Consider the following 13,924-nt stretch of genomic DNA (forward strand, 5'->3'; position numbering starts at 1 on the left):
TCCAGAAAGATACAAGTTCTAAGGTCCTCTTAGTTTTAGTTTACAATTAAAGAAAATCACCTTCAATATATGAACATAACAACCTAATTTACTAACATACATAAGGGAAATATCTAAATCTAGTTTAAATTTATTAAACTATAATTTTAAATATCAAAATGCTGTCGAAGAAACATACTTTAATACATGCTTTAAGCAAACATTACAATGTTTGGCAGAAAATCCATATTAGAACATAGAAATGGATTATTTTTTGTATTCTAAAAATATGATATGGCATACCTCATTCCTTTGAATTTTCTTCTCAAGGTCACAGATGGTATTAACTTTCAAAACCGTTCCTTTCCCTAGGGTAAAATTATTGGAAATGTAAAAAAATACCCAGAACACCAAAATAACTGTCATTCGTCATATGGACAATATATCTCTGTCATTTCAGCCATGCTTGACTTTTTTTCGAGAGTTGAAGATACCAGGACAGGGAATAAAGGTTGTGGCAATGCAATTTAGGTTCTCTTGGGTAGATTACGAAAAAAGGAACACAGGAGCAAACAATAAAACTGGACTATGGTGGGCTGAGGGAAAGTGTGGCTCGGGTTTCAGGAAGGCAGCAGCAGATAGTGCCTAAAATTACTGAATATCTTGTTGTTGATAGAAAGTGGAGACTGACAGGGGCTTTTAGGCAAAAGTCTGGGAAACAGGAACTAAACCAAAAATAAATGTTGGTAGGTAGATACGTTATTATTATTATTGTTATTATTATCATCAATATTGTAATTTGATTGTTTGCACTTTGGTTTGTTGTGTTCTTTGAGTTTTTCAGTGGTAGGTTAGTTAGGGTTTTGCATTTCTGTATTGATATAAAACATTAGATGAAACAATACATGAGATGAGTTTTATGAACTGTATAAAGTCTACATAGAATGCATAAAGGGGTTTATGGTGTCCATTTAGGGTGTGTGCTTAGAATGGCTAATGTTCTTTTGGAACTTACTAGGGCTTGGTTTGCAATCTAGCAACACTCATGGGAATATCTAACGGATAAGAGAATACATTTAATACTTTTTTGTTCAACCTCCTAAGTGTTGTGTTTATTTTTTGGGGGGGGAATTTGACTAATCACACATTGTCATTGATAAACAGTGGGGATAAATCGGGAAATGAGAGGGACCCAAAGGAACATTTATGGTAAACTGAAATGAAAAAAAACAATACAATAAAAAATCACAATAATAGCTTTTATTTAATTTGTATTTATTTATTTCTATTTAAAGCCTAAAATACTAGAGACCATTCATTTCAGCTTATGTTGTGTGTACAGAAATAATTTCTATCTCACGTTCCTTATCATCTCAGGGACCATCTTCAAAGATTCTGGTGTATTGATGGCCCTCTTACCAGCCAAAAGGCATAATCCTATTTATGAAGTTGTTTTGTAGAAGAGATGAATCTCTATATAGGGTCAGATTCACAAACTGGATTCTGCCTAGAATTGTCCTTTTTAGTAATACTATTGAAGGCAAAATGGGGGCTTTGCATTATTTAACAGTAGATTTACCATTACTGTCTGTGCTCTGCAATCCACTGATGTATTATCTTGTAATTGACCTGCCTGCTACTTCTTTTTTATGGTGCAGTTTTGCAGACTCTCAACCGAGCTCCAATGCATTTCCAGCCCACCTGATGTCTGAATCTGCCCTCTCATAGCTCACATTTCAATATTATTCCAAAACAGCTGGCTCCAGACATTGTTTGCAAATGTGGTGGGGGGGTTCTTGGCAAAGTAGGACAGTTTTCCTTTATAAACCTAGCTCAAAAGTTAGACAGTCAATACTGTGTGCTGGCACAGTCACAGCCTGGGATGTCAGAGGAGACCACCAACCACAAGGACCTGGCTATGCAGCGATGACTGTTTCTATATTCAGAATCTATTATTGTTACAATGTAAATTTAAGACATTTATTTTTTATCATAGAATAGGTTTCCATAATAATACTTTGTTCATGCAGTATACCATTTTGCCTACCAGCTGAATCTAAATAAACAGGTGCGTATCAGTATTTGAACGAATAGTCGTTTCTGTAGAATGATTGATGTCATGGATCCTTCCAGGTCTACAATTCCTGCAATTCACAATTGCCTGATGTTGCCTAAAAGCACAGGAATGAAAGTACATTTATGAATCTAGGAAATGCACTGTTGATGCTGGGAAAATTAAATCCATAATTTCAGTGGACGATATGTGGTTGAACACATGAACAAATAAAACTGTAGCTTTTAAAAGCTTTTAAATATCTACTGCAATAGCTTGTTAAAACAGAACTACATTCTGAAGTGTTTTAAGTGCAGTTTTCCTTTTTTTGAACAAGGCTGCTATTGTCTGTGTCTTCTTATCTGGTCATGAGAGGAATGTGCTCTGGATACTGCCCTGGTCGAGTAACGAGAACAAGGTGAGAAAGAGCAGTTCAAGGACACCTTGATGAAAAGGATGGCCTGATGGGACTCTTGAGTTCTGTATGGAATTCAAAATTCTGCTGTTGCATTTGCAAACATAGCATGAACCAAAAATATACTTTTTTACTTAGAGAAGGAAACATTTGTATGTACGTCTGAGACATATTAAACTCTTTACCATGTAATGCTAATAAACTGAATTCAACAAAGTGGGAGTTCAATGCATCCTGCATACTCATTCCAACAGACTAACGGGTGTATTTTAGTTCATAGAGGAACAGTAACAAAAGACATACTGTATGTAGCTAATATTGTTATGCTTCTGTAAACTGACCTCTTAGTGTACATGATTTATCTGTGTTATGTAGAAATATTTGAAACAGTAAAACTATTATCTATATTTGTTATTGTCTTATATATAATATATAATAATAGTGTTATTGTATTTTTTTTATATAATGCCTCAGTCATCTTTGGCATTATTTTGTAATGACTTTTATTGATGCCATTTTGCAACAGCTTCATAAATACAATGGAAACATTATCTGTTGCCATGCCTTTAACCACACAGTCTAACTTGTGTCTGTCCAGTATTTGGAAGTGTCCCTTTAAGGCTAGTATAGGGCCCACCTGAGGTCTGAATCTGCCCAATTACACCTCACAGATATGCTAATTGTAGAATATACAATGTTATTACACTGTTAAAAAATAAAACAGTGAACCCCTAGGCTAATCACTATAACAAAAGCTGACTGGAGTCAGGAGTTAACAATCCTGTGGTACAATTAATTAAACGGGATTAAAGGTGTGTTTTAGATTTGAGTTTGCTATTCTTAAGAACCATCTGCTGATGTGAACCATGTAAACCTGCAATTTAAGAATTGTTGATTTTCAAAAGTTGGAAAGGATTACAAAGTAATCTTAAATAGTTTACATACTCATCAGTCCAGAGTTAGACAAATTGATTATAAATGGAGAAGATTTAGTACTGTGGCTTCTCTCCCTAGAAATGTTCGCCTAGCCAAGATGACTCCAAGGGCACAGGGTAGAATGCTTAGTGAGGTAAAAGAAACCTAGAGTAGCAGCTAAAGTCTTCAAGGAATCATTGGAGCTGGTTAACATCTCGGTTGATGAGTCTGCCGTACGCAATACATTGAACAGGCATAAAGTCCATGGGAGAACACCACAGAAGAAGCAACTGCTCTTCAATTTAACATTCACTGCTTTGCTGCCTTGGGGCCTGGACAGCTTGGCATGATTGAGGGGACAATGGATTCCCATTTTCATCAAGGTATCATACGGGAAAATGTCAGGGTGGCTGTCCAAGCTCAGTAAAAGTAGAACAATGACCCTAAATATCAAATTACATCTATTGCAGAATGATTTAAAAAAAATAATTGCCTTTTGGAGTGGCCCATTCCTTAACCCATTAGAGATGCTGTAGAATGACATTAAAAGAGCCGTTGACACCAGACATCCTAGGAATATAGATGAGCTTAAGCAGTTCTGTAAGGAAAAGGGTCCAAATTCCTCCTAAACTTTGTGCAGGTCTGATCTGCAGCTACTGGAACTTATTGTTTCCAAAGGAAACCAGTTATTAAATCCAAGGGTTCCCTTACTTTTCCCACCAAAACTGTGAATGTTTAATGGGTACTTTCAATAAAGACAGGAAAGATTATCATTGTACTATTAGCTAAAGCACATTGTGACTTAGATGTAGATCAGATCACATGTCATGAACAATAACTGCAGAAAAGCAGCTAATTTCTAAGGGTTCATTTACTTTTTCTTGCCACTGTGTAAATGTATGTTACATAGATGTGCATTTGTTATTTTTCTCTTCTCCTTTTCACCACTCCTTCCACGACATATTTTACTAGTCCTCTCACCTCCACCTCAACACTTCAAGGGACGTTCTAGCCTTCATATGCACTCTACGGCATATGATAACTGAGAGGTAACTTTACATTTCTGTTGTGTCTCTTTTGCAGAAGCCTCCCATATGCATTTGCCCCTTTGCCCAATCCCCAGCAGGGGATGCATCTCCTTGTAAATCAGCTCTAGCACTGGCTTGGTAAAAGCAACGGAAGAGTGTCTGTTAAGACTTCATGCACATGCATGAAAGCTCTAGCTTTGATTTCAATGAGAGCTCCTTCCCGCTACTGATTGGCTGCTTCAAAGCAGCCAATAAGTGGCAAAAATCGACAGACCACAGAGGAGGTGGGCCCTTCTCAAGTAAGTGTTTTTATTTATTTGTTATGTTTTTGAAAAATGCATACATTGATTCTCTGTAGAATACTCTAAACAGGAGAGCTATTTTAATTAGTCAAGCAGTACCAAAGCTCTCTAGCTCCCAGTGTATTGCGGTGCCATTATGAGCTCACAATGCTGGGATTACCTGGTACAATCTACAGCTAATGCACAAGATTACGTTGCACTGGAATCATTAATTAGGTCTTATTCTTTCTCCTAAAACCATCAGTTCACGGGTAAAAACTGTACATGATTTATAGATAATAGAAACCACACAAATATGTTTAGTTATCTGTTAATAACAAAGACATATTATTTTAAATTTATAACCGGTACTTGTACAAGACATACATTTTACCACACTTCCAACCCTCCTGAGAATTGCAGCTCATAGACATATTTTACTAAACCTCTTCTATCCCATCACACCAGGCCTAACTCACTTTTTTTCTGTAACAATCAGTTCACAGGCAATGAGTGTATATTTTCTATAGATACTAGAAACCACACTACATCTACTACACATGTCTACACACCTACTCAGCATTATCACATATTTTTTCTATAGCCCAAAGTTAGCAAAAATACTCAGGTATTACAAATGCACTTTAACAGATTTGGACATTGTTTATTAGATGTTTATGTGCAAAGGTTGGTTAGCGAGTTTATGGTGGATAAAAATTAGTTTTATGATATATGTGTGGGGCAGAAGTCTAGATAAAGCTTGGTGTGGTCTTAAGCTCCAAATCTTGAGTCTAGGGATTCTCCTGGTTAAGGATTCTAGTCTGCTATCAAATGTTCTTTACCATAACTTAACTAGAGATATATACTGTACATTGATCACTAGAGGGCACCAAACACTGTGGTATCTTCCTTTTTAAGATCTTCTGAACTTGTTCAAAATAGAATATTTCCCAAACCCAACATTTTACAGTTCTGTACACCTAATACGTGTAATAGTGTTTAGAGAGTAAAATAAAGGTCACTTCTGCATCAATTTTCTGATTATTTCTGATTTTTTTCGATTGGTGGAGTCTGGAAAAGGGAGAGAACTTTAGGACAGGAAATTGGTTTGATAATATTAGCTCTGCCAATGCTCCTGCTGATCTGTTTACATGAAGTGAAGTTTTAAATGAAATATCTCCTGGCTGGCCGCTGGCCGCCATCACTCCACATACACCCGACCTGCTGCTCCTGTGGCAGATCAGATGCTGGAGATTGGGGCCACTGGCTGGACATGCCAAGTCGCACTCTGCGTGAGCATAAAAACATAGCATGTGGCCTCTGATATCCAGCCGCAGCATAGGATGCACTTTAAGGCTACAGCGGCCTCGTTTTACCCTGTCCGGCTCAGTCCCTAACAATTGCACCGAATGACAAACAGAAAAAAGCCCAATTTTAAATAGCTCTTTAGTTTGTTACATTTAAGAGGAAGACAAACAGAATTGGTTTGAGGAAAGTGCTTGTGCAAGACTGGATAGCCCTGACTCAATTTAGCAGTCAGGGCGGCATGTGGTTGTAGGGATAAAGGGGTCAGATAGAGGTCAGGATAGTGGTAGAGGTTAGCAGTAAGAAGCTTCCCCCTTTTTTGCCCGCCTTGGCCTCGAGGGTGCCTCACGCTCCGCAAAGGGCGGGAATTCGCCCCCTGTTGAGGTGCGTCTTACTCACCTGCGGCCAACTGCTAGCTGTCTGCTCTGACCACCTTTGAGCATCTGGTGAGCAACAGCATAGCGGGAGAGCCAAGGGATGAACATGGAGGAGCTGCTTCTCAGGCGATTACCCTCCCACCCATATAATATAATATTTATATATAATCTTTTTGTTGTGGCTTTTATTGGGTTAAGGTTGCCCCCTTTTTATATATAGAAAAAAATGTTAAAAAAAAATATATATCTAGATATATATATATATATTGTATTTGCTCGATTATAAGACCCTAATTATAAAACAACCCCCCAAAATCTTAATATTAATTTATGAAAAAAAGAAAAAGCCTGAGTGTAAGACGACCCTATAGGAAAAAAGTTTTACCAGTAAATGTTAATTCATGTAAACTGTGTGAACAATTTTTTTTTTATAAAAGCTATGATTGAGAAAAATATTTTGTTTTTATTTCCTTTTTTTTCAACCTTATGCACATCTGCCCACTGGCTTGCCACTCTGCCCCAAAGATGCCTTATACCCCCTCATACCACTGTGCCCCATGATATGCCTTTTAACCCTCTAAATGCCACTGTGCCCCATGATATGCCTTTTGACCCCATATGTGCCACTCTGCCTCCAGAATAGCCTTATACCCCTATATGCCACTCTGGCATTTAGGGGGTTAAAAGGCATTTTATGGGGCAGAGTGGCATACGTAGTATTTTCAGTTATATACAGGGAATGGGAAGAGTTTTTTCACACACCACAACTGTGCCATCTAATACAGGACAGTTAGATGGCAAAGATGATGGAGACATACATAAGTAACGTGTATATTGAAAACGGCAAATGTATTAAATGTAAACTTATAAACATATAAGCCCACGATAAAAGCTAGAAAGATGCATCACTAGGAATACTATAGCGAGTTAGGCAGCGCGAACACTTTTGTCCCTGCCGTCTTCCCGTAGCCGGATAACATCACAGAGTGACGCGCTGGAGCGTTCTCTATCCTCTGCACTGGGAGCCAGCAGTAACTGGAGAGTGTATCTCCCGTACGAGCGCGTATTCGTTCCGCTGCTATTTGGATTGTCACCGCTCACCTACTTTACTGCACTACGGGACGGGGGCCGTAAAGAAAAGTAAAGCAGTGTAGGTATGGCAATGGGGTCCGGCTTTCGGGTGACAGTCTCATAAAGGTGTGTTTGTGGCGGCGTAACAGTATACTATGTGGATTTTAGCCGCGCTTCTATGAAAGCCAAGTTATTTTTAATTCCTGTTTATGGGTAGATGGGAAGTGTTGGCGGTTTTTACGTGGTACAGATGGGTGTGCACTGTATGGTGGACGTGGACGGGGTGTTACAGTCGTAGAAGTTGTGTTGTGTTTTCACAACCTTGAGGAGAGAAGCTGTTGTGAAACACCGCACAGAGAGAGGGGGTAAGCTGGCATTTGACAAATAAACCATGGGGTGTCAGTGGGTTTGTGAGGCCAAGAACATATCTGCTGTGTGTGAAGTTAAGTGCTTGTGAGGGGAAAAAGTTTTATCAAGGCCGGGAAAAAGAACCCCGCATATCACTTCCTAGTAAGTCACTAATACACGCAAAATACGTGTCGGGTCGCTTCAGACCCCCGTGCGGTTTGTTTGTGTCTGGATTGCCAGAGGTTCCATATCCTCGTTGCTTTAAGGATTAGTTCTATTTTAGTATAATTTATTCTGACTAAGAAGGTTGTAAGATTTCAAGATGTGAGTATCGAAGAAACGTGACCCCTGAATACTAACTTAAGAAGTATTCAACGTGCAAGAGGGTGCCTGTTTATCCGATGGCCCGTTAATAGAAGGTGGTAGCCAAACTGTTACGTAATTTGCTATATTTGATGAGGGAGAGATGACGCAGGCACGATGACGTGGTACAGTAATCTTAGGAGAAGGTGGCTGGTAGCCAGCATATGAGGGGCTGGTGTAGGCTTTCCCTCCATTATTACACTATGATGCAGGAATTTACATCACTAATGTCACTCTTGAGACAGAAGAAAATTGTGATGTCAGCCTTGCACCTTCTGAGAACCTGACACACATCATGTTTGCGTTGATGAATATATTGGAACACAAATATAATCTCATATATCAGAAGATGGTATCAGTGGCTGTTAAAAGATCACGTGTCATGATGACCTATATATTTTTAGGCAATTATAACCTAACCCTGGGTGCTGTTAATGGAGTTTTACATATCCTGACAGTGTTGTTGCTGGAGAAGGTGTTACCCATCTTAATGTGTCATATGTGCTATGAGATCATCATAGATCTTGATTATTTTTTTTTCTTTTTTCTTCCGGAATGTTTCAAGCTCCAGGATTCTACAGGAGGACATACACCGTTGAACATTTTACAGGAGGAGTAAGTGGCCATTGTGCCACTGTAATTGACTATATGCTGTTAAAATACATTGGCACAAAAGCCCTGTACAGTCACACTTTCTAGTGTACTCAAAGAAATATAATTAAAGTTTTATATCAAAATAAATTATTGTAAGTATTGTAAAATTATTGTATTTTAGACACTACTAAACCTGGATGTATATCCTGTTCCTCTAGGGTTTATCACCGTACTAGTGCACCTCTGTCAGTAATATGAGGCAAAGAAGGTGATAATTGGCCTTTTAATTAAAGAAGTGTAAAAAGCAGTTGTTAAAATGCATAAAGTCAAAGAAAGGTAGAAGGAACAGTCAAAGCAGATTAATGAGAGATAAAGGTTTTTGCAACCGGCTTAATAGACACAAACACCACCCAATCTGTCACTTATTTAATGCATCTATCACATGCTTTCCAAACAGTTTGGCAGCTTGTGTGGTTTCAGTTCATATTATGCAGTTAGTAGATATCAAGAATGAAAGGTAAAAGCGTAGCCTGGGGAAGGTTGGCAGAAGCAGTAAGGGTGATTTTTTTTTATTTTTTTTTTATGATTTCCGCGAAAGGCCGGTACTACTTTTTGATGTAGACACTTATTTCCTGCGCTGCGCTGTTTTACTTGTCGCCAGCAGCTGTGCCATATCTCTTTACGATTTTCACGGTGGCAGTCATGCATACCTCTTTTCTACAATATCTCTTTACAATAACCTAAAGCTCTTTTATTTTTTTGTGTAAGAGGTGAGCCTTTTTTTTTTTTTTTTTGTAACAATGAACTTGTAATACATTTTGGTAAATGGGACTGAACATATGTGGAGGATGCTATATTTAAATATATATATATATATAATTTATTACTAATTGATCAGCCTACTGCAAATATATGTAGTTGTTATTACAAATAATCATAAATTGGCTGTTGGCTTCACATCAAGAGATAGATTTTATAAATTCTGGCAATTTTCTTTTAATTCCTTTTTCTGAACTTGGTATGTTTTTATATTTTTAGGCTCTAAAGATGATTTTTGAAAACATTACCCTTCAACTATTGGCTTTCTAAGAGGCTGACTTTCAGAAGGACTTGTAACTCTTGAATATGGCAGCTGCTCCCCCGCATGCAGGTGGTGCGGCTGCTGGGTTCTCTACGCCTCCTGTCCCGAATAACCCCTGGAATTCTGGCTCTCTCGCTGTTGCTGTTTGGGAATGGCAAGATGAACACAAGAAATGGAGGCCTTATAGCAGTGTGGTGAGCAGCTATATAGAGCAGTGTATGCAGTTGTCTCAGCAGCAGAAAGGTCCTCGAGGTCCTGGAAACAGCAGCAGTATCTCACTTGGACAAGCTGATCCTCAATTGTCACCTTATATCATTGATATTGTAACACTTACACAGTTTCGTCAGGATACAGGTAAGTGATCGCATTAACTGAACAATTCTTCGCTTGCCGTTTATAGGAGTTGCGTTATGTAACAGTTTAAGTTAAGTAAATATCTTGGAAATGCTCATAATTTGTTGTACTTGTGTTAAAAGGGTGTTTTTGTACACCTTCTAACTTTAAATACATGGCTGGTTATGGAAATGATAGCAGTTTGAGTAACTAACTGGGGCTAACTGGTATGACAGGTGGATTAGGTTGGCGTGAATGTATATTGCGACGCAAATATTAATTCAAACCTTTCGTCCTAAATTGTTAAGAGACGCCCTTGATTCCTCTTTGGCACATTGAAAGGAGTCATCAAAATATAACAAAAATATCCCAAGTGAACGTAAACATTTCTTTTTAAGCAAAATAATAAACTTGTCCTTATTCATTGCAAGAGTTGCAACCAAATGGCCTATTGTTGCAGGGGATGAATTGCATTTTCCCGTAATACACTTTGCTGTATTGCAGTCCACTAGAAAATGAGACTTCCTTCCCTGACTGTTGCTGCTAAAAGCAGGGAGTACAAGCTGGAAGCATACTTTTCTGCACATTCTCGGTAGCATTCCCCTTAAAGTGGAAGTAGCACCAGCCAATCACAAGTATGGTAGCCAAACATAAGTGTGGACATAGCATACATGTGATCGGCTGCTGCCGATTGACCAGAGTGGGAGTAGTACTGATGAACATTCTCGAGGCAGCTGAGGGAGGAGTTAAATTAGACAGAAGTCTCATTTTATAACTCAAATAACTAAAAAATACCTGCGCTAATTTGCATGTAGTAAGATGCTACGGAATCCTTGCGAAATGAACACGAAAATAGTTCTGGGATGGGCCTTTGACTTGTGTTACATGCTTTGTAAACATTCAAAAGTCTTAAATGAAAATGCTTTTCTAAATGAAATTCAATTCTAGTTTTGTTCAAATGATTTGGTCAATGTTCATAATGACAGGAACAGTATTAAAATTGGAGATATTCAGGAGATAGATGTTGCTGGTAAGAATCTTGCATAGATTTACACCAGGTCGTCATGGCGACTATAAATCACTTTCTGGCACCCGGAAAGCAGGGAATCTGCCCCCCCGGCTCAGCTACAGGGGCCAGTATTACGTGATGGCAGCAGCAGACAGCTTAGTTTCTTGGCCCCGTCGGTGGAGCCACAGCTGGAGTGCAGAGAAACAGCTGAGTGAAATCAAGGATTTTTGCTTTTAACTGCTACATATTTCTATTTGCTTAAAGGAACATAATTGCATGTTTCCATTGTGGCCGCACATTCTGTTTTTACGCTCACACGGCCTGGGTCTGGAAATATGCAGCCAGTGGCCGCATGCTGCAGGATCCAATCTGCAACTTAGTATGGATTGCTTTTGGCCAGTGGCCGTGTGCTGCAGGACCCAATCTGCAATTTAGCATGGATTGCTTTTGGCCAGTGGCCGTGTGCTGCAGGACCCAATCTGCAACTTAGCATGGATTACTTTTGGCCAGTGGCCGTGTGCTGCAGGACCCAATCTGCAACTTAGCATGGATTGCTTTTGGCCAGTGGCCAAGTGCTGCAGGACCCAATCTGCAACTTAGCATGGATTGCTTTTGGCCAGTGGCCGTGTGCTGCAGGACCCAATCTGCAATTTAGCATGGATTGCTTTTGGCCAGTGGCCGTGTGCTGCAGGACCCAATCTGCAACTTAGCATGGATTGCTTTTGGCCAGTGGCCGCGTGCTGCAGGACCCAATCTGCAAGTTAGCATGGATTGCGTTTGGCCAGTGGCCCACCAGGCTGCAGGGCCCAATCTGCAACTTTGTATGGATTGCTTTTGGCCAGTGGCCCACCAGGCCTTGCAAGATTGCCAGTCCCGTCCTGACCCTATTGTTAACCTTTAATCAGCAGTACTTACTTTTTACACTTTCCAAAGAAAACAAGATGGCCAACACCACTCTGAGGTAAAGCATCAGAATGAAAAAAACAGGAGGAGATTGGGTGTGAGAAGTTTTTACCGACATAACCTATCATTTCTTGGAACTCAATCTTGTACTTACAAAGGCGTTGTTCACAAACTCTCTGTTGGGTTTTTATTTTTCTTTCACCTGTGAAATGTTTAATTTCAGGATCAGGTTTACATTTGTTTTTCACGAATGCCTGTAACTCATTTCTGTAACTGTGTTTTGTGCACCGATGTGCAAACAGTTTACTGTTACTGTTTGTCGAGCCCTGCCAGCTACCTATGTGGTACGAAACTGGACCAAGGGCTAAAGGACGTTTCAAATGAATGTAAAACTGTTTATAAATCTCTTCACCTGCCTCATTCTGGGTAACTGGCTTTCCTAATATTTTCCTTTGTCTAACTTCAGTTGCTGGAACAACAGGCCAGAGATACAACAGAAACTCCCTCCAATACCTAAGCTATTAGCTACACAATTCAGAGAACTTTCGGCCAGTATAAATATAATGTGGGGAGGTAGATACGCAGGTTATTGTCTATTATGTTGTGAGTTTATTAACCTGCAAAATTTAGTAGGATCAACATTTTAATCTTGCTGCTCTAGCTATGCATTATAAAGATCAGATTTACCTGGGTTGAAAAATGTATCCAATTGAATGACCACATTTAAAGAGGAATATTCTTAGAGACAGATTAGTCCTAAAACTTGTGTTTTTTTAATGCAACTTGGAGATCATTTTGCATGGATTCTAATGAATTTACAGCATGAAAATTGGTACATGGACTGTTGGCTACCGGAGTTAGAGAATGAGACTTCTGTCTCATTTTTCTCACTCTCTAGCTGTCCCTACTAAAACCAAGACGGCTGTGCACGCTCTGTAGGTCTACCATTGAAATAAATGGGCGCGGAGGCAGCTAGTAGCACTTTAATGGAAGCTTTATTATCTTTTATTTATATAGCACCAACAATTTACTCAGCTCTTTGTACAATCCATATATTTAAGGGGTATGACAATACTAGAATTGACAGACTAAGACAGGGCTCGACAAGTCCCAGGCGCCAGGTCGCCATGGCCACTCAGAATTTTGTCCTGGCGCCTAGGTGTTTCTCAGCCTGTGATCGCGGGGGTGCTGCTGTCTGCCCAGGAGTCTGGGCAGACAGCACAGCCACTCCGAGCCCGCCCCCGAGCCTGAGATCACTCCCACGGAGTGATTCTGTAGGCTGAAAACGCGGTTGCAGGAAAACCAGCAATTGCATTTTCAGCTGCCACAGGCAGCTTCAGGAAAGGGGATTCAGTGTTGATTGGGTCCCCACACAAGTGTGGGGACCTGACACAACATCCCACTGCTGCCTGATCGCTCCAGGAGAGCGGAAGTGCAGCGTTAACCCCTTCAATGCCGCGATTGTGGCATTTTAGGGGTTAATTCCCCTTTTGTACGGGGCTCTGCTGCTGGTGGTCTGCCTGGAAGCCCAGGCAAGCCAGCAACAGCTAAAACATGCCCCCACAAGCCCTGTGATGACTCCTGTAGGCACGGAAGCCTACAGCAGTCATCAAAGAGACTCCCCCTGCAATGGCTGGTCTATAGACCAGCAATTGCGTCCCAGCTGCCAAAGGCGGCTTCAGGGACAGGGGAGAGGGTTCTTCGGTCTCCACATGAGTGTGGAGACCAGCCCCAACCCTCCCCTGCTGCCTGATCGCTCCCTGAGAGCGACAGTGCAGCATTAACCCCTTCAATGCCACAATTGTGTGACACATTTCTGGCATTGCAGGGGTTAACATTTGTCCCCACAAGCTTGTGGGGACTTAATAT

The 13,924-nt window shown here is 40.1% G+C and overlaps 1 protein-coding gene across 1 annotated transcript in view; it reads left to right on the forward strand.

Annotated features, from left to right (window-relative positions):
- The first annotated feature begins 9,854 nt into the window (after positions 1-9,854).
- Positions 9,855-13,924, forward strand: part of LOC149301006 (putative E3 ubiquitin-protein ligase DTX2) — a 42,199-nt gene continuing 38,129 nt past the window's right edge. Inside the window, exon 1 of the mRNA XM_089484622.1 lies at positions 9,855-10,164. Coding sequence (XP_089340748.1) covers positions 9,855-10,164 — 310 coding nt within the window. The remainder of the gene's footprint in view (positions 10,165-13,924) is intronic.

This window comes from Sceloporus occidentalis, unplaced genomic scaffold (assembly GCF_023333645.1).
Source record: "Sceloporus occidentalis isolate IW3139 unplaced genomic scaffold, rSceOcc1.0.p SCAF_22, whole genome shotgun sequence".
NCBI classification, from domain to species: Eukaryota; Metazoa; Chordata; class Lepidosauria; order Squamata; family Phrynosomatidae; genus Sceloporus; species Sceloporus occidentalis.